The sequence below is a fragment of the Nannobrachium achirus genome, assembly GCF_963921795.1.
Source record: "Nannobrachium achirus genome assembly, chromosome: 19".
Lineage (NCBI taxonomy): Eukaryota > Metazoa > Chordata > Actinopteri > Myctophiformes > Myctophidae > Nannobrachium > Nannobrachium achirus.
In genome coordinates this window covers 8,211,554-8,233,268 of record NC_137826.1, presented here as the reverse complement: position 1 = coordinate 8,233,268, position 21,715 = coordinate 8,211,554, and the positions used below count along the sequence as shown (strand labels likewise).

General features: G+C 40.9%; 1 protein-coding gene across 2 annotated transcripts in view; it reads right to left on the bottom strand.

The window, feature by feature from the left end:
• LOC308305005 (NEDD4 family-interacting protein 1-like) overlaps positions 1-20,578 on the bottom strand; it is a 29,409-nt gene extending 8,831 nt beyond the window's left edge. The window contains exons 1-4 of one of the 2 annotated variants that reach the window (XM_080749635.1): positions 20,375-20,578; positions 13,179-13,266; positions 7,251-7,369; positions 4,196-4,255 (exon numbers count right to left, since the gene is read on the bottom strand). In XM_080749635.1, coding sequence (XP_080605761.1) covers positions 4,196-4,255; positions 7,251-7,369; positions 13,179-13,266; positions 20,375-20,407 — 300 coding nt within the window. In that variant the 5' untranslated portion in view covers positions 20,408-20,578. The remainder of the gene's footprint in view (positions 1-4,195; positions 4,256-7,250; positions 7,370-13,178; positions 13,267-20,374) is intronic. The other variant, XM_080749636.1, reaches the window with a different exon arrangement.
• Positions 20,579-21,715: the final 1,137 nt, after the last annotated feature.

The following is a 21,715-nucleotide window of genomic DNA, read 5'->3' as shown; positions in this document are numbered from 1 at the left end:
GAAAGACAGAGAGAGAGTATAAAAATTAGCATTGATACAATCGAGCAGCAGCTGACTACAAAGACAAACAATCTACAAAATGCGTTGAATTTGTCACAAAAGACCAATGTGAATAATAACTGAAAATGTATATCATTGAATGCAAATGGCTAGAATTTAGATGATAAAAAAGCTTAAATAAATGCAGGGGTCACTTCAAACAGGGTTTCCACACATTTTTTACCAATGAATTTCCAAAGCTTTCCCAAACTATTTAACGCAATTTCCAGGACTATATAACAATAATTTATTGCAATAACGAGTCACTTACTGCTATGTGCAATGCCCAAAGACAGGCAGTGTAGCAAAAATAAAGGTGGCACGCTCCAAACGGATCGTGGCGTGCATGCGGATCATGCATGATGGACACGCACGCGCCCACGTTAAAAGGTAAGAAAATCGTGGCAGGGAACCCTCAAAGTCGCTTTACGGTGGCAGTAAATGAATTAACAAAATCAAAAACCAAAAACAATGCAGGACCCTTGATAAATTCCAAAACTTTTCCAGTACTGGAAACATATTTTTCTAATTTCAAAATATTTCCAGGAATTTCATGACTGTGGGAACCCTGTTCAAAGTGTATATACTTCATCGTACGACGTTGCACAAAAATAGCTCATCTACAAAGTCACAATGCGTTTCATGTTGTAGATAAGCAAAAAATAGGGACTCCAGGGACAATAATGGTTAAATGCAAGTGGCACAAGAACAATGTGAAACTTCTTTGACTTTAGAGCCGCTGTTGAACATCTTTGTAGGACAACACTCGCACGAGACGGACAAAAAACAATAAAACAACAAATGGACTGAAAGGTAATAATGACACACGACAGCGAGCGAGCCTGTCAAAGACTAGCCTTTTTTTTTAAGCTGGTACTTGACTGTTGAGAAATACTGAAATGTGGTCAAATTCATTCAGTCAGTGCTGTGATTTAGTCAGCAGTTTGGTACTGGTTGAATCAACACAGTCAATGCTATGGCTAGCTAGCTGCCGCTCTCTAAACGGGGTGGGATGGGAGGGGTATGCAGAACAACAACAAAAGGGGTAGATTACTGGGTTCTAAATAGGGCTGTCACGATATGACATTTTACATGACGATTAATTGTCACTCAAATAATTGGCGATTAACGATTTAATTGTGTTTTTGTCGTTGATAATTACATTTCTGTTTGGCTTTTAGGCTTTGAAGTTGCATATGGTAGATATGATACATAACCTAAATACACAAATACATTACTGACATATTTGACAACTTACTACTTAAAAAATAACATTGATAGTGGAAATAGCCGATCTACAAGCTCACAACGTGTGAGCTTGTAGATCTGCTATTTCCACTATTTCTGACATTTTTCAACATTCACGATTATGACGATTATGAGAAAATAATTGCGATAATGTCCAATAATCACGATTAGACGATTATGTAATAATTGTGACAGCCCTAGTTCTAAATGTGTTGTCCAGGGACCGTCAGGGTTCCACGAGGGGGTTCTAAAAGGACCCTCACATGGTCTGTAACTCTGAGAGTGTACAAGCGGAACATTGTGTACACTCTCAGCGTTAAGGGAGTCGTGGAGAGAAAAGAAACACTAGGGTTGGTACATCTGGGACTGTCACTAGCCTACACCAGGACTTGTGCACTCGGTTTCACTTTAAACCTGGCATTAACGTGTGTCTCGGCTGATCAGACTGGCATCGGACTCAATGAAAACAAAGCATCGAATTGATCTGGACCACTTAAACCCTATATTCTTTGTTCCCCGGGGTCCCCCAGGGGTCTCTACTGGGTTCCCCTCCTTTTTTTCCCCAACTACACCAAATCTCTTCGTCAATCTCACAATGAACCGCAACACGCATGCAGAATGGCTAGGGCTGTCACGATATGACATTTTACATGACGATTAATTGTCACTAACGATTTAATTGTGTTTTTGTCGTTGATAATTACATTTCTGTTTGGCTTTTAGGCTTTGAAGTTGCACATGGCAGATATGACACATAACCTAAATATACAAAGAAATTATGGACATATTTGACAACTTTCTACTTAAAAAATAACATCGATAGTGGAAATAGCCGATCTACAAGCTCACAACGCGTCGCAATGCGACGCGTTGTGAGCTTGTAGATCTGCTATTTCCACAATTTTTTACTTAAAAAAATATATATATGAAACATTTTCAACATTCACGATTATGAAAAATAATCGCGATTACGTAAAATAATTGCGATTAGACGATTATGTAATAATTGTGACAGCCCTAAGAATGGCTAGTTTTGTCGAATGTTTGCCCCAGAATAGAGAAGCCATGTTAAAGCATGTGGTTAAAATACACTCGTGATACTTTAGGACCACTAGAAGGATGTGGTCAGAGCTGTGTTTTGCCATGTTAGTAATAACATAATAAAGTGCACACGTAGGATATTTTCACCCGCCTTGAATTGGGAAGTAAAAAAGCTGACGGGGAGGCTGGGACGGTACCGCAGCGTCAACACTAGCAAGCCATTATGTACAACAGCAACACATATCTAAAGTTACGGCTGTCACAATTATTACATAATCGCCTAATTGCGATTATTTGACATAATCACGATTATTTGACATAATCACGATTATTTTTCATAAAAGTCATAATCGTTTCCATGTTGAACATTTTTCATATATATATTTTTTTAAGTAAAACATAGTGGAAATAGCAGATCTACAAGCTTACGACGCGTCGCATCGCGACGCGTTGTGAGCTTGTAGATCGGCTATTTCCACTATCAATGTTCTTTTTTAACTCTCCTACTGCCAGATTATTTATTTATTTATTGGGTCTGGTGCCATCAAAAAGTGGCTTACCTTTGCGACGTTATAGTAGATAGACAGACATTTATTTATTTATTTATTTATTTATTTTTTGATTGTGCAATAGTGCACTTTGGTCTGCCAGGCAGCAGAGGGCGGCGTCATGCGAGAATGAATGTGAATTTGCCTGTTATGTGATTCAGACCAGTCACTGGCCACAGAGCCTCACAGCCAGAGAAATCAACAAGGAAGTGAATTGGTCTCCGTTGATGTTAACGCATAATGGATTTTTTACACCATCACCGCGGAAAATGTGTTTACAGTACACGGTGGCGCGACCCCTCATCAGCTTCAACAAGGTAAACGAACGAACGAACGAACGCGAACGAGCGCCGTATTGGCGCGGAGGTCTCTTGAGAATTGGGGCGAACAGGAACGTTCAAAGCGGTACAAGAGTTAAGTATAAAGTTGTCAATTCATTAAAGATGTATAAAGATGTCCTTCATTTCTTTGCATATTTAGGTTATGTGTCATATCTGCCATGTGCAACTTCAAAGCCTACAAGCCAAACAGAAATGTAATTGTCAACGACAAAAACACAATTAAATCGTTAATCGCAATTATTTGAGTGACAATTAATCGTCATGTAAAATGTCATAATCGTGCCAGCCCCATCTAAAGTAAGACAAAGAAAGGGCAGGTGTGGATTGTGATTTTATCACGTCATCTAATGTAAAACCTTATGTAAATTTAAGAGGATGGGACCAGCACAGGAATTTGCCTTTTCTTTTGCATGGAAGCTTGAAGGTCTAATGGACCGAAACGTTGTTATATTCCCATTAGACCTTTTTTTTTCTTTGCATTTGAAGACAGTGATGAGGAGTATTTTTCTTTCGGTATGTCGGGGCACTCGTCTCGTCTAGTCCTACACACCTGTCGCCTTTGTTGTAGTTGTGCAAAAGACTTGTTTTTGAATGCACGGAAGCTTAGAAGTGCTACTTCTTTGCCAGGTTCCAATGTAGTTTGCGATTGGGCAAACAAATAAAAGCGGATATGAGACTCGCGTTAACACCAGGTGGAAGAGGGAACTGAAAGTACAGGGGGTAGGGGGACAGCATTAGGGATGGGACGATATGAAAATGTCATATCACGATTATTATGACAAAAGAAATCGCGATTTACGATATTATCGCGATAATCAAAATCCATTATCCTGGTGCGGAACATTTGCCAAAAAATAGCAGATCTACGAGCTTACAACGCTTCGCATCGCGACGCTTTGTGAGCTTGTAGATTGGGTAGTGGGGGGGATAGTATGGGTGTGTGTGTGTGTGGGGGGAGACACATTCTTCCCACGTTACCTCCAGTGAACTGCGAATGAATTCATCGAGGCTGTCCAGCCGCGGCTCCGTGCGCTGCGGCTGAGCACGAGGCGAGGCAAGGCAAGCAGCGTGTGGCAGAGAAACACAATACCAGCAAATAAACAAGTGGCCCACGTGCTCTACAACCAGGGGTTCCCAAACGTATTTGTCTCAGGGCACCCCATAAATATTTCTTTAATCCGAGGCACCTCTACATTATAATTTTCACTCCCAGCACCTTATATTTATAGCATATCGTCGTTGTCGGGTGGAAACCTTGTATGTCCGAAACCGTTTTGTATCTATAAAATTTACTAAACTAGTGAAAACAGCAGATCTACAAGCACACAACGCCTCGCGATGCGAGGCGTTGTGTGCTTGTAGATCGGCTGTTTTCACTAGTTTTGTGCGACAGTCTTGTATGATGAAGCAGGGCTTTGCTTTACCAAAAGATGTACACATTTGAAACTTGGAGATACGAGGTTTCTGCCCGACAGTGACGATATTTTAGTCATTATGTTGCGAGGAAAACGTTGAGATAATAGGCATTTTGGTTCGAAACTGACTGAAAATAACTTTGTAGTTCAAGTTTAAAATGATACTAAATATTTTTTCAAGTGTCCAAATAAATTCCAAATATTATCAAATGATCTCGCGGCACCCCTGGACTGCCGTCGCGGCACCCCAGGGTGCCCCGTCACCCACTTTGAAAACCCCTGCTCTACAACCAGGGTTCACACCTAAGTAACAATCTTCAATTAATTAGTGTAAAAACTGGACCCAATGGATCTGTTAATGTTTGGGTTCATTTTTCTTACACTCTCCGATATGTAGGAGCTAAGACTCTTTGTGGCCTTCGCCACTTCAGCTCTATATACTTTGTCGCATCCCTGACGACCTTCAAATGGCCCAAACAGACTGTACTGTACAAGCTCACAACGTGACAACTTGTGAGCTTGAAAAACTGCAATTATTTTCCTAAAGATTAGAACTTTGGTGTGATTGTGTGGGTGGGGCCAGTGTAGGAATTTGTTTTGGCTATAATGACAAGCCCAGAATAAATGCCAATTTAGGCTTTCAGCAGCAAGTATCGACCAACATACACGACTAACGCGACGCCAAAATGACACATTTTGTCTCCAAGGACAATGGAAAAATGAAATGTCGGAGACTGCTTGTCTCATACTCTGATTGGTTAGGAAGATGCTCACTCACTTCCTCGTTTAGGTTTTGTGACCACGCTGGTGTGTACATCAAGAACGCTTCGGAACAAATGGCGAGAGGCAAGTCGTGCGACACGTCGGTCGACACATGTCAATTTAACCCATTCAGAACGGGTACACATTTTGTGTCTCATTATTTTATGCTTTAACTATTGAAAAATAGCAGATATACAAGCTCACAGCGCGGCACCGAGTGCCGCGCTGCGAGCTTGTAGATCTGCTATTTTTGAAAAATCGTGAAAATTCGAATTTTGACCCGATTCTATAAGTGTCTTTTGAATCCTTCTAAGATTTTTGGAAAAAAACCTATGTTTCTATGTCAGCAATCTGGCCAGCCATCGTCAAAGAGAAGGTCCTTTTCACTTAACTGGAGCTCAGTTAGTCTGTTCTTGAGAGACTACTATGTCAGTGGTTCTCAAACCTTTTCATGTGAAGGACCCCCAAAATGATATGTATTTGACCACGGAGCCCCATCTCAAAATATGTCGTTCCAGGGACCCCCCAGAAGCAAAATTTGAGTTACGAACGTTCGCTTTGAAAATTCATATATTCAACGATTTGCACACATTTTCACAACTTTTTCCAAAAATAGCAGATCTACAAGCTCGCAGCGCGGCACTCGGTGCCGCGCTGTGAGCTTGTATATCTGCTATTTTTCACTGGTTAAAGCATTCAATAATTTCTAGGCCTAAATGGGTTAAAGCATGAATTGGCCTTAGGGCCAGTGTGAAAGTGGTTAAGGAAACAACACCCTGCTTTAGATATGTATGTTCAAATGAGTGCCTGACACAAGCTAGCAAACACAACCCTATCTACATGTCTATGCAAACACAGGCTGAAAGGAAAACATATTGGCAGAACAGGTTATGTTAGCCTTCAGCCTTTGATTTACGTGATCACTTTAATGACACGCCGTAAAGCTACAGCCTAATCATGTCTCAGGAGAAAGAATTGTGTCTGTGTGTGCGCTCAAGTCACCATTTGTACCACTAGTAGGGATGTGATTTTTGAACCGGAAATCAGTTCCATCACATTTGGAACCGTTTACGGAACCAGTTTCAGAGCTGGTATGAGGACTTTATGTTCTATTTTTTTGTTAATTAGGCCTAGAATTATTGAATGCTTTAACCAGTGAAAAATAGCAGATATACAAGCTCACAGCGCGGCACCGATGCCACGCTGTGAGCTTATATATCTGCTATTTTTGAAAGAGTCGTGAAAATGTATGCAAATCTTGCATTTTCAAAGCGAACGTTGGTAACTCAAATTTTGCTTCTGGGTGGTCCCACTCCCTGGAACTAGATATTTTGAGATGGGGGTCCGTGGCCAAATGCATATCATTTTGGGGGTCCTTCACGTGAAAAGGTTTGAGAACTACTGACATAGTAGTCTCTCAAGAACAGACTAACTGAGCTCCAGTTAAGTGAAAAGGACCTTTTCTTTGACGATGGCTATAGCCAGATTGCTGACATAGAAACATAGGTTTTTCAAAAAACCTTAGAAGGATTCATAAAAGACACTTATAGAATCGTGTCAAAATTCTAATTTTCACGATTTTTCAAAAATAGCAGATCTACAAGCTCGCAGCGCGGCACTCGGTGCCGCGCTGTGAGCTTGTATATCTGCTATTTTTCAATAGTTAAAGCATTAAATAATGATACACAAATGTGTACGCGTTCTAAAATTTCTGGCCTAAAATGTTGATGTCCTCGCAAGCACTTAGAAACGTGTGTGTGTGTAAAGAATGTGGGCGTACTGTAATCGAAAGAAGAGAGAGAGAGTCAAGGAATGAAAAAAAAACAACAGAGCGCTACACTCAGTCTTGCGGTTACCAGAGGAACGGTCGTCTGGGCCTTGGTTCTCTCCGCCTCGTCGTAGGACGGCAGCGTCGTGGCCACGTTGTACGACGGGGGCTTGGGGAAAGAACCCTCCTCCTTGTAGTCAAAGTAGGCTGAGGGGAAACAAACAAACACAAAAATAATTTTTCTTGACAATAAGCCAAGAACGTGCACACATACTGTAGGTAAGGGGGCTTGAGCCCCTGCCCTTTTATCAGTCTGTGAAAAAAAGTGCCCTCTCCAGACCACGAATGCAGTTTTCACATGGTGAAACAAATGCAATTGCCATCTTTCCATGCCATACCTGAAGGCAGCATTCAAGACAATTTTGCCTTGTCCAAAATCTCCTGAACTTGAATGCAGCATCTTATGTTGAAAGAGTTTCCCTCTCTGTGTAGAAATCTATGCCGTTACGCCACATCTCCAGTATTGACTTGATTATGCTTTGTTCAGTGTGGTATCACACACCGAAAATAGCCGACCTCCAAGCTCACAACACGTCGCAGTGCGACACGTTGTGAGCTTGGAGCTCAGCTATTTTCGATATTTCCACAAAAAGGCCATTTTAGAAATTTCAGCCCCTGCCTCTCTAACATTCTTTGCACGTCCCTGCAATAAACATTGTCTCAGTCACATTCAGATTTGACCAAAACTATTTGAAGTAAACAGAACCAGTTAGGGCTGTTAGTCGACGACGTTGGACTGCCTCTCAAATGACAACACATTCTGCTGAGGAATTAAGCCTATTAGAAGGTGATAAGATATGGGTTCATCATAGCTAACTGTACCACGGTGTCTCGTTATACTAGTTCAGGGTTACCCAATTAGTTTTCCTCAAGGGCCGAATTATGTCTAGGGTACCAGGCCGAGGGCCACAACATTGCAGGGGGCGACGGTGGCGTCCCGCTACTCCAGCGACAGTTCAGATATCGTCGTTGTCGGGTGAAAATCTTGTATGTCCACAACCGTTTGTTTTGCATTTATCATTTTAAAAATGATTTAAACCAGTGAAAACAGCCGATCTACAAGCACACAACGCCTCGCGGTGCGAGGCGTTGTGTGCTTGTAGATCTGCTGTTTTCACTACTTTTGTGCGACGGCCATGTATGATGAAGCAGGGCTTTACTTCGCGACAGAACATACAAATTTGGAGATACAAGGTTTCCACCCTACAAAGACGATATACTAGTGTTGTTGCTGCTCTTATACCACCATTATTACTGGGGTTGGTGGGGGCCAGACAGTAGCCAGCCCCCCGCGGGCCGCAAATGGCCCACGGGCCGCCTATTGGGGAACCCTGTACTAGTTCATCATTTGTTTAAGCTTGTGGCGCCGGGTCTAAACTGTTCTGTGAGTGAAACCAGGTAGGGGTGGGATGGGACCTGGAACCGGAGGGACCAGATCCAACATTGAGGAACCAGAAGAATGGGTTCCATTGCATTTGGAAGCATTTCTGGAACCGGTTTTATCACACTGTCAGAGCTGGTTATGTGGACTTCATGTCTGCAAAGCAATTACAATACCGGTGGTTCTCAAACCTTTTAATTACAAGGACCATCATAACTCTCAGAGTTACAGACCTGGAAGGGTCTATTTGGAACCCCTATACTATAGGAATAGGGTTAGGGTTTCATTTTCATTCCTATAGGGAACCCTTAAGGAATCAGACCGTTAAGAATAGGGAAACGTTAAAGAGTCATGAAACCCAAAATCACTTTTTCTATAAATATATATTATATCAATGAGTCACTTGTGATAGGGATCAATGATAATATTATGGTTCAATTTGCCCATAGGCTTGTGGATTCAGAGCTTTCTGCTGTCTCTGCAGCTATTTCTGTGTTCTTCCAGTTTCTGGGTAGAAAATAAATATTTGGCCCCACTACAATTAGTTCGGCGTGAGGTGGCTTATCTAATTAATATTAACGTTTGTTTTATATATACAACTGCAGATAACCACTCCTACATTTTAGAAACCACTCCTACATTTTAGAAACCACTCCTACATTTTAGATTTCTTTTCATGTTCTGAATTCTGATAAAACAAATAAACTGGCAGGGTCTCTCGCTCCTTTACGGAATGAGAATCATTAAAGTCCTAAACAAGCACCTCAACCCTAACCAGGGTTAATCCCAGGCCGCCCTCTTCACCTTTCATTACATAACCCAACCAACCCTGCTAGCCTCCTTGCTAGTGGATTACTGCTATGGCAGAAGTCGACAGGAAATGTGTGCTTCTTCCTTTAGCGTTTATATGCGAGTAGTTCATTGTGTGTGTTTTGCTCAACACAACTAATTGTTTGAATAAAAGCATGGCTTTGTAATCGCAGCGCTGTTTTCATTTAAATGTGACGGCTGAAAGTCTGAGAATTACTATCCTGGTTAATGGGTCACGCCAGGGCAGGCTTGGTGCAGCTGCAGACTCCCAACGCATGCTAAATATGGCCTAATCCTTTTAAATGTGACTTTGACCTCACTTGTGGAGGAGGGACAGTCACTGCATGTTGTCCTTACTCACTGGCAGATTATAAACTAGAGCAGTAGACCACGGATAAGTCAAACAGAAGGGAAACCAACATTGTAATTGCCACCACCTAAAAATAATAGCCTAAAAATATATTTTTTTCATATATTTTTTTGGAATAGACCCAAATACTTACCCAAATATAAGTATGAGATACATGTTATTTATCAGTTTAAAGTAAGTCTGGGCGATATTAGGAAAACCTTCGAAATTCGATAATATTTTGAATACCTCAATATCGATATTACTCACAATATTAGTAAAAACAATTGCATTATATGGTTTTTAATGTTTTTCTGCTTTAGGTCCACTGCCTGCCTAACCCAGATAATGCATATCATATCCATGCATGCACACTGCACAGTACACAGCAATTAAATGCCTTATTTCCATTTTCCAACAATTGAAATATTGAAATAACCACAGCTGGTTACAGATGGACTGCTTTTTTGCATGTGCTACGTGCATGCATAGTGTGTCTGTTAATTAATTTGACACATACACCAATACCTAATTTCAAGCCGTCTTCGTCGATATGAATACCTCACATGTTGATACCTCGATATCGATCATTTTTCGATATATTACACAAAACAATTTGCCCCAAAATAGAGCGACCAAAACGGTTAACAGATTATAATGGACAGCCAAACAGTGGCAAAACCTTATCTCAAAGTTGTACGCCGACATGTGGAAGGACAGAATGTCTCGTTGCTCTCTCAGCGTGAGAAGAGCCTGAAACCTTGAACAGAATGAAAACTTTTGTGATTGATTAGGCTTGCTGTTCAAGAAACTTTATCAAGTTCCTCTACGGAGCCATCCACTCCAGTACGATGACAAACACACCCACAGTGACACCAGAACATGATGACATGTCCTTTTCCTCTGCTCTTGTAAAATGTGTCACATCCACCCCGGCTTGCCACAACCACAATAAATGACCTAGGAAACAGTATGTGGAAAACATTTGGAAATGCTATTGATCGTGCCACAAATTTTCCATTATTGGCGTAACTCATATGAATTCTTAAAGGTGATACACCATGAAATTTCACTTTTCCTATTTTAAAACCTTTTTTGGGGTCCCACTAGCACCTTCTATCCTCACAAAGTCCCATTTCTGACCATTTTGTCTTTCTCTGGATCTGGGAAGGCAGAGGTTAAAAGCATCCCACAGGTTCTCAAAACAGGCTGTCCAGATTTGCTGCCGTCGCTGACGTCATCGACGGCCGTTTTTTCAAAAAGAAAAAGAAAAAATCACAAAAAAAAAATCTGAAAATGCTCTGAGAGACACTCAAAAATGAGAGAGGCTCTCTATTCAGGAGTGGTAATTTAGCCTCAAACCTTTTGAAAAACGTTTTTTGGGACATAAACAATATGACATAAATACTTTTTAAATGCATGGTGTATCACCTTTAAACCGGATTTAATAATACACCTTTCAGACATCGGCATTCATGGTACCAGAATATATCACTGATTGTTTCCTATGTGGATACTAGAGCACTCGACTCAGCTCAGAAATTACATTAGAATTTGTGGTCTTACAAAGAGTCAGATTTATTTTGCATAAGAAATGGTGCACACAAGGCACGTGGTCTCTCTTAGTGTGATATCTTTCTGCGTGTCACACTCCACATGACACATATATATATGTGTCATCTATCTATAAATGCGAGAAGTCTCTGCGTGTGTGTTTGTAATCCGCGTATCTCGAGAACCGTTCGTCCCACCGGCTTCAGATTCGGCATGCGCGTTCCCCGCCGCGGCACGGAGTGCAGTGCCGGGCCTCGACCCGACCCGACGCGCGGTTTTCCCTAACCGGCGCGAAACGTTCGGAATCTCCTTATGCGGAAATCGGCGCAAAATCGGCGCAAGCGCTGACTCATTGTGACATCACTGCAGTGCCGGGCGCAAGCGCTGAGTCATTGTGACATCACTGCAGGCAGATACAGGGGCCTAGCCTCGACCCGACAGACTGAGATCTCCATATATGGGCATATGGGCAGATACAGTGATCTCCATATATGGGCAATACAGGGGCCTTGCCTCGACCCGACAGATATCTCCGTATATGGGCATAAAAGGGACACAGACAGATATATGGGCATAAAAGGGACACAGACTGAGATCTCCATGACAGATATCTCCGTATATGGGCGCCTCGACCCGACAGATATCTCCGTATATGGGCATAAAAGGGACACAGACAGATATATGGGCATAAAAGGGACACAGACTGAGATCTCCATGACAGATATCTCCGTATATGGGCATAAAAGGGACACAGACTGATACAGAGAATGGGCATATGGGCAGATACAGAGATCTCCATATATGGGCATATGGGCATAAAATGGACGCAGATATATGGGCATAAAAGGGACACAGACTGAGATCTCCATATATGGGCATATGGGCAGATACAGAGATCTCCATATATGGGCATATGGGCATAAAAGATGGACACATATAGAGTATATGGGCATAAAAGGGACACAGACAGATACAGAGATCTCCATATAATGGGGTTTGCATTAAAGGGTGGGGCATTCATTCCCTATTTACATCGTTCCCGAGTTGGCCAGGTCGCAAACTCCATATATGGGCATAAATGGGCACAGGCAAACAGATGGTCAAACCAGGTCCTACAGAGATCTCCATATATGGGCAGAAAATGGACGTAGACAGACATATCTCTCCATATATGGGCATAAATGGACACACGCAAACAGATGGTCAAAACGGATCCTATGACAACAGGTATAATGGGGTTTGCATTAAAGGGCGGGGCATTCATTCTCTATTTACATTGTTCCCGAGTTGGCCAGGTCGCCGACTAGACGCTGGGCCGCCCGAAGGGCGGCCGAGCTTCTAGTGTGTATAATACCAGTAAGACGCCTAAGGGCGACAAGCCTAAGGGCGACAAGCGACCTCGCCCCATGTCTTGGCCATCTGGCCACAGTGGCCAGTGATGTATATCGGACCAGTTAACCATATATGGAGACCCCTGGAACCCATATATGGAGATCCATGTACTGTATATGGAGATATGCTCTGAGACCCCAAACATGCTTACTCAGTTATTTGTTATGTGAAAGTCCTATGACGTCTATGACATCTGACCCTTGTATGCCCATACATAGAGATCCCTGTCTGTAGAACCAGCCACACAGATATGGGCTGTCTTGGCCATATATGGATTCTGTTAGTGAGGTATGTGGCAGATGTGGCCTCCATATATGGGCATTCCCATATGAAGTCCTGTTAGATATGGGCTTAATATTGAAGACATCAGGGGTCTCCATATTTGGGCATAAAAGGGATTCTGTTAGTGTGATTCCCCTGACATCACTGTGATGTCAGAGCTTTGAGTTTTGGAGTGTAGCTGCTCTCACCTGCATTGTCGGCTGTGGCGCTGCTGTACGGGGGCGGGGCGTCAACTACTTCCTGTGGAGCCTCCTCTGGCTCATCCTCATTGGGTAGCTGTGGGAGGAAGTAAAAAAAAAACACCTCTTAGCTCTGACCGCTGTCACAAATAATAATATCTGGACATTATCAAGAGTACAGTATGCGATAAAATGTTATCGTGTTAGTTATCATAGAGTGTTACATCATGAATGGATATGTGTGTGTGAGTCCATCAAGGACATTATGTTACTAAGTTATAACAAAATTAATACTTTAAATTAAAACTTTATTGTCCCACACGTCATCACAGGATTACAGGTTAAATCGAGTGCATGCCATGATTTTGTAGACAGTATTCCATAAGAATAAAAGAAAAGAAAAAGAAGCTTGGGATAGAAACAGTTTAATTTAAGAAAAAAACCAAAATAAATATAGTAAGATAAAAAATATAGCAGTGGCGCCTGCCCAGAAATAGCAGATCTACAAGCTCCCATTGTGATGCGACACACTGTGAGCAAGTAAATCTGCTTTTCAGTTGTTTTGTTTTTTGTTTTTTGCGGTGCAGCCGGTCGGACGTCAATGTGACGGCGTCAATGAAGCCGCCATGACGCAGAGCAACGCGACGCTCGCGGTGAAGCCCTGGCCTAATGGCCTATACTGTGTCCAAAGTGTAGATGATGTTGGCCCTGTGTATGAAACCTATGTTGTAAGTAGCTACTTAGCTATGCTGTTATATTACTAACAGAGCTACTTGAGAGCCCTGAGAGCGAAACAGAGACAACTTGTTCTTCGTCTGTGTGATGGATTTCCGCTAATTAGCCGGAGAGGCTGTGAGTAAGAGCTAATCCATCAATGCATCACGTGAGCCAATGACAGCTCTGTCCCTCTGTCTGGACGCTGAGCTGGGTCTCAGCCACTGCTAGAGGGCTGCCCACAATGATGCACACTAAAGACAACTATAAGCATGGCATTATCAGAACTGAATTGGATGGCAGAGTCGCAGAGACCACAACTACACCAACGACATCAGAGTGATTTGATGAACGACAGAAACACTGATAGAGTGGGGCTGGGCAATTAACTGAAGATGATCTAATAACAATAATATAACTATTATTCTTGCCCCTGTAGGTTAATCAAATAATCAAGAAGCAGGGTTTCCAACAAAAACAAAATCTTAACATTTTGGAAATAATTCTGTAATAGACTTAATCGGTTAGTCTGATTAACCATTTCATTATACTTCTTTGTACAGTGGTAACTTGCTAAATAAAATAGTGAAACAGCCGATCTACAAGCAGGTCTAAATGAGCTTGCAGATCTGCTATTTTTTTTTCTTTTTCATCCATTATTAATCGTAGTCAAGGAAAAGTTTTGAAATAATCATAATATTGATTATTGAATAACGGCCAGCCCTAAAGATGAGTGTAAAAAGATGCAGAGATGCTGGGAGTCTTTATCACCAAGCCATGAAGAAACTGACATACAGTAACAGCAGTGGTAACTGGTAACAGTAGCCAGCCATACAGTAACTAAGTACTAAGTACTCAAGTACTTAGTACAATTTAGAGGTATTTAGAATTTTCAAGACTTTTACATCTACTCCACTACATCTTAGAGGAAAATATTGTTATGAAGACTTTAGAAGGCCATTAGTATTATGTTTTATAACATTTCTATTGTTGATAGGACACCTTTACAATGAGGTACAGCTTGTAAGCATCAGGCATTCGTGGAATGAGCAACACAGCCAAATGTATGGGTAGCGCCGCCGACCCAAAACACTGCATAACACCAGGCAGTACACTCTCTCTGTCGAGACAGCATTTGTATGGAAGTATGATTAACAGTGCATTCATTCTCCTTCTATCTCCCTCAATTCTGTATCGCTGCCTTCCAGACGTCTGCACTGAATGCAAATGAGAAGCGAGTGGCGCAGAGAGAACAAAACAGTCCAATTAATAACCAATTAACAACAGTACGAATGAAGAACTGAGCTCTTCCTGGTCGAGAGGCGGGCCTTAGCCAATAAAAAAGGAGTGTCGCACATCAAATCGTTGCTGTCGGTCGGAAACCTTGAATGTCCAAAACCACTACTTTTCAGGAAAGAATAACCTGTTTTTCAATGCATCCAATATAGTTAGCCAAGCCTTGAAACCTAACTACACTTCACTTAAAAAACAAATAAGAATATAGCGTAAATAGCTCATCTACAAGCTCACAACACGTCACATTGCGAGTTTTTAAATCAGCTATTTTTTCACTGCTTTTGCATTTGCAAGACAAAGTGCCCAATTAGCCAGTAGCTATGCCCCTCCCGAAAAAGCTTTTGTCCAATGCTAGCTTAGAATAACTTCCTGCTTGCAACAAACTTGGCAAGCTGCCGGTTGCTAAGCTAGCATTGGACAACAGCTTTTTGGGAGGGGCATAGCTACTGGCTAATTCATCAGTTACAAAAAAGAAAAATGTCAAGGTTGAAATATGGAGGTACAAGGTTTCTGCCCGACGACAGTAACAAAGTAGGTCTCTTCTGACAGATAAAAGATTTAGCATGACTTCCAGCCAAGCCAAGGTGAGTCCCAGCCAGGCATGAGAAATGGAGAGCAAGGTTTATGTAAGAAAAGACTACACTACACTCACTGTAGTCCTTGTCACAGTATCTAAACTAGGGGTGGGCGATATGGTGAGTGATAATTATCGTTGAGACGATACAATGTCTCCACGATATGCCTTTTCAGAAGTATCGTATATATCGTGATACAATGAGGGAGCCTTAAAAATCCTGTTTAATCGTTAATACAGAGATTCATTGCAGAATTCAATTTAAACCTGCATTTTGGTCTAAATCAGTAGTTCTCAAACTTTAAAATGTCAAGGTCTCCACTTAACTCTGACAGTATACAAATGAAACCAAATGGACCCGTAAGGGTCCATTTGGTTTAATTCGTATACTGTCAGAGTTACATACTTGTAAAGTTCAATTTAGACCTCCCAAAAGGAACCCAGAGAGTCTAGTTTTTGTCAAGTAACTTGAAAATTAACCATAAAAACCAATGTGAAAAAGAATTGTGATAAAATCGTGTATCGTGATACAGCTTGGGAAAATATTGTGATATTGTATTTTTCCATATCGCCCACCCCTAATCTAAACACAGACAGTACTGACAGTAGCAGTACAGACACAGCCAGGACCTGAAGACAACAGTCTAGAATATCCATCAGCAGAAAATTGGTTGTTGTACAGAGTCTAGCGATTGAATCAATTATTTAAAAAAATATATATTTCTAATCAATCTATTCGTATTTAGGCGAGAAGTGGAAAAAGAAAAGTTAATTTCGCTTGTATATCTGCTATTTTATGTTTTTCACTATTTGTTGCATGACACCGTTGTATGACGAGTAATATTAGGGCATTAACGAGTGGTTAATCGATTTGTTGATGTATTTCTTAAAGGTCAACTTTGTTTTTTTTCATATTTTAGATAGTCATCTAAAGAAGAGAAAAGAAAAGATGAGTGTTAAATTGTTTTCATTTACTTCTTTCTATCGTTTTAGTGATTTTAACTATTTTGATTTGCATGCATGCCCCCAGGTAGGGGGCATGCATGCAAGTGGCTAAATATGTATTTTTAGACACAATAAACCCATTCCCAAGATGCACCACAATCTTTCATGGGCAGATGTGATTTATGGGGGCTGGTGTAAATAGTAATAACGAAATTGTCAGTTTATTGGTGTCTAAAAAGACATATTTACTTATTTAGCTACTTGTACGCATGCCCCCAACCACTGAAATCAAAATACTAAAATGGCTAAATTGATAGAAAGCAGTAAATGAAGACATTTTAAACACTTTTCATTTCTCTAATTACAATCTAAAATATGAACCCTTGTTGTAAAAAACGAAAGTTGTCCTTTAAACATCTTTTATTAAAGCGCGTTTTTCAGTTATTCTATTAAATCGATAGTCATTCACAGATTTATCGCTGACAAGGAATGGATAGTCGCAGCCCTCGAAGAGTGCATATGCTGCACACCGAGTTATGAACGGTAAAAGCCTCATTCTCGTGACTGTGGGTTGAAGGGTTTAAAATAACCGGTGTGTGATGTATGAGGCGGACAGACCCAGCATGGTGGCTGCCTAGGCATGAGATCCCATGTGAGAAAGACAGTTCCTTTTTTCCACCCCGGCCTGACACACAAAAACAGCTGAATTACCAAACCCCCACTGGAAAGAAACCAAACAGAACAGAAGCTGGCCTTTATGAGAGGGGAAAAAGGGAGCTGAGTGGCTTCAGATGAAGCAGGTTCAAGCCACAACTCCATTAGCTCTGCCCTGCTCGTCTTCCTCTGAGCTCTGGGCTCTCCATTATGTGGAATCTGCCTGGACCAGTGCCTCTATTATTGATGATCTATTCTGAGAGGCATCACTTGCTTTCTTTCACTCTTGTCTCTCTGTCTGTCTGCCTGTGCAAAGTACAATCATTTATAACATTGACTCGCTCGCAAATATTACTTTAACCACTTGCTCCTGCTGCCATGTACTTTCTCTAATGATGAATAGCCGTTCTACAAGCTCACAGTTTGTACAGATCTTGTGAGTGTCTAGATTGTCCATTTTTGAAAATGCCTGGTATTAGGGGTGGATATTGGCAAGAATCTCGTGATGCAATATGTATCACGATTACTTGGGTCACAATGTAATAGTATCACAATATATTGCGAATCTTTGCGATATACAATTGCGATATATCAGCTTTAAAAGCTGAAGGCTGCTCTAATGCTGTTGTTTTCGTCGTTCGCAGCCATTTTCTCGAGAGACCTCACTCACTGAACCGTGGGAAGGGAAGTAGCTACTATAGTACAGTGACATCTCGTAGAGTGTCAGGACCGGACTGGTTCCTATGCATGGGAACATATTTGATTTTCCTCAAAGTATCGCAATACTACGGCCTGAAGTATCGATACATTATTGGCAAATAAAGAGTATCTCATGCCCAAAACAGGGATGCCAGGTTAAAAGTGGTTCAAACATAGGCTACCTTGTACAGTCCTGAAGTGGGTTGGTAGAGTAACGCAAATTAACAGTAGTTTGTGTGCCTTCCAGACAGCGGATTATGTATGGAAGTTAGAAACCTAGGACACTAAATATATTGTATATAAGTTATCCTTTTTTAGTTTTAATTTTAGAGCAGCCAAAAAAGCTCTCTGGAAAATGAGAATGTCTGTAATGGTGTGGTTCTCAAAGTGGGGTCCAGGGACCCCCAGGGGTCCTTGTTGGTTTTCCAGGGTCCCCAGATAGACACTTAGGAAGGATCCAAATGGACCCTCAAGTGTCTGTAACTCTGTCTCTCCGAGGAAGTAAATGGAACCAAATGGACCGGTAAGGGTCCAACTCGTATGGGGGTCCGTGGGCTAATGCATGTCAACCTGGGGGTCCTTAAAATTAAAAGGTTTCAGAATCTATGTAACGTAATTAATTACAGTGAGCCTGCCCTGTAGGCTGAAAGCAAAGCACAAAATACATCTCAGATTCAGACCAAAGCTGTATGTATCATTCTCCCCAGCCACCAAAGGGGTTTCAAAGTTGAACTGAATAAGCCTTTATAAAAACTATAAATTAATCATTAAAAAGGTAATGAGGCTAACAACTATAAGGCACTGGGGTCAGAGCCAGGTCAGAGTCCTACCTAAACAAACTAACTATGCTGCTAGCTAACAAAACATACTAACATGTCCCAGAAGAGTCAGCTGAAAATGGAAGAGTCAAAATAAGCAAACAGCAGCATGTGATCCCATGTATTTCATGACAGGTAAACATTTTTTTCATTGGCTGGTGTACTGTACTTGCAGAAACCTTGAGTCTCCAATCTCCATATATTTCAACTTTATTAAAAATGTCATGAATTGATTCCATACTTTGTCACAAAGGGGAAAAAATAGCTTATCTACAAGCCCACATTACAGCACAGCACATTGTGAGACCTGCAATTGTGTTGTATTTCATGGTGAAAGTGAAAGTAGTCCTGCATGTTTCATAAGTATTGAAGCAATGCATATTATTAACATGAGTTTATGACTAAATAATAACTACACATTGGTTCCATTTGGAACACTGGTTATTTATTTTATTTACATTTTCTGAACAGTTTTGGAGATGCTGCAAGGTTTCCACCCAACAGAAAGCAACAATGATGTATCAGCAGCACTGCTGTCATTAATGCACAACAATGCCATTAAAAGGAGTAGTTCACCCCCAAAATGACCTTTTTTCTATTGATTACTCACACCATGGAGACTTGAGCGTCTCCATGGCGTGAGTAATCAATAGGAAGAAAAAAATAACATTTGGGGGGTCAACTACTCCTTTAAATTAAAGTTACACACTCACTCTCTCATTCACTCCAGTCTTAAAAAGGCCCATGGCCCCTTGAGTAAATGTATCTGTTTCTGAAATAAATAAAATATCTAAGGTGTTTTTATTCATTTTTTATTTTAGTTATAGAGGTCAATTAAGCCATATAACGCTTATTAGCCAGGGGTCCTTTTAACTATTTCATGATTCCAGATACGTGTTTACCATCACCTACACAAGAATCCAGATTTCTGAATGAAAGCATCCATCAACAATCCATTCCATTCACACAGCCAGGAAAAACCTGTGGTGTCCAGGCAGGCTGTTGCACGGCAATGTGTGACCTATCCAATCACGTGACTCCAGCTTCTTCTTTTGCCATTTCTGTAGGCTTGGCAATTTTTTGGGCAGACAGACGGTCACACACAGCCCGAACCAACGGTCCCTTGGAGACTTTTAATAATCTCGATATTCATAGGCTATAATTAATTCGTGTTGATCTCTTGCAACGCATACATGATTAACCAGTTTAACCACATGCATAACGAAACGGTGTATGTCTGCCGTCTTTGATATGTCACTAGTTTAAGAGGAACCCGACCAGGAAGCTAACAGGTTTAGTAAGAAGCTAATATGAATGTGTTAGCTCTACCCGATGGAAACAACAAAAAGGGAGGCCTCGGTTGAAGAAAGAGCCGAAAATAGCCGATCTACAAGCTCACAACGCGTTGAGCTTGCAGATCGGCTATTTTCCGCGAGCGACACCTATATAAAACATTAAGCATTCATTTAGAACGTTTATAAATGTATTGTAAATAAGATTCATACCTGCTGGTATCTGGTGCTGCTGGGTTCGGCCATGGCGGCGTGAAACAACAGCTATCAGCCGATAGCAACGACCAAAACGAATCAATACACCGCTGATTCAAATAAAATAAATACAAAGAATAATGAAATAAGAGCGTTAAATAGATCGAGTCGATCCCAGGAACAAGACGTGCTGAGTGCTGCTCCTCCTGACCTGACTGACTGACTGACTGGATGATGACGTCAAAGCAACAACAAACCACGGAGCGCCCCTAGTGGCGACTGTTTGTTGGGGCACAATGGATTTTCTTTTCATTGAATTATGTCATTACGAGGCCTTTGGAATCGTAAATTGTCAGTGTTTCTCAAACTTTCAAATTTCAATTCAATTAAAAATGAGCTTTATTGGCATGAGAAAACACACGTTTACATTGCCAAAGCAAGTGTCACAAATAAAATAAAAACAGTTTAAAATTGGGAACATTCCGGTGTACAGTTGGAGGGGGTACATCATTGTGTAAACAGCTAAAAATGTCAAGGTCTCCCCTTAACTCTGTCAGTGTACAAATGTAACATTTACACACTGTCAGAGTTACAGCCTTGTTCTGGTCAATTTAGGACCCCATAAAAGGAACCCACCCTGGAATGCACTGTTAAAATCATTCAGTTTAGTTTAGTTTAGTTTAGTTTAGTTTAGTTTAGTTTAGTTTAGTTTCACAATACTGAAAACATTTTGTAAAATTCACACTTGCCACACACAAGTGGCAAGACACCTCTGTAGCTAAAACACTTATAAAAGTATAATTCATGTTATATAGTCTAATTTATATCATTGTGGCAATGCGCACATTATCTATTCAAATTAAAGGCAGGGTGATCTTCTTTGGTTAAAATAATTGTTCTATATTCTGATAGTAGCATATACTCATTGAGTTTTTTGTTCAGAAAACAGGAGTCTCCATGTCTCCCAGTTTTTTTAATTTTACATTTTAAATTTTAATCATTTCAGGTCAGATACCAATTTTATCCAGTCAGGATACTCAGTCAGTCAGACTCAGGATACAGATTAAACAGATGAAATTGAAAGTGGTGACACAAAGAAATGAGCTGTCAGAATTGGAACTGCAGAACACTAGATAACAATGAAGCTGATTAATGGATTATTTCTCTTGGTTGGCTGAAAGTTTTTTCACCTACGAAAATGTATTTTCTGTTTAGGCCAATTAAAGAGCTGGAGAACAATCACACAAAGACTCTCTATAGCAATATTACTATCAGAATATAATGCTATAACCAAAACGTTTCACTTGTAACATGTTTAACTTTAACACTTTATTGATTGATTGAATACTTAATTAGTCA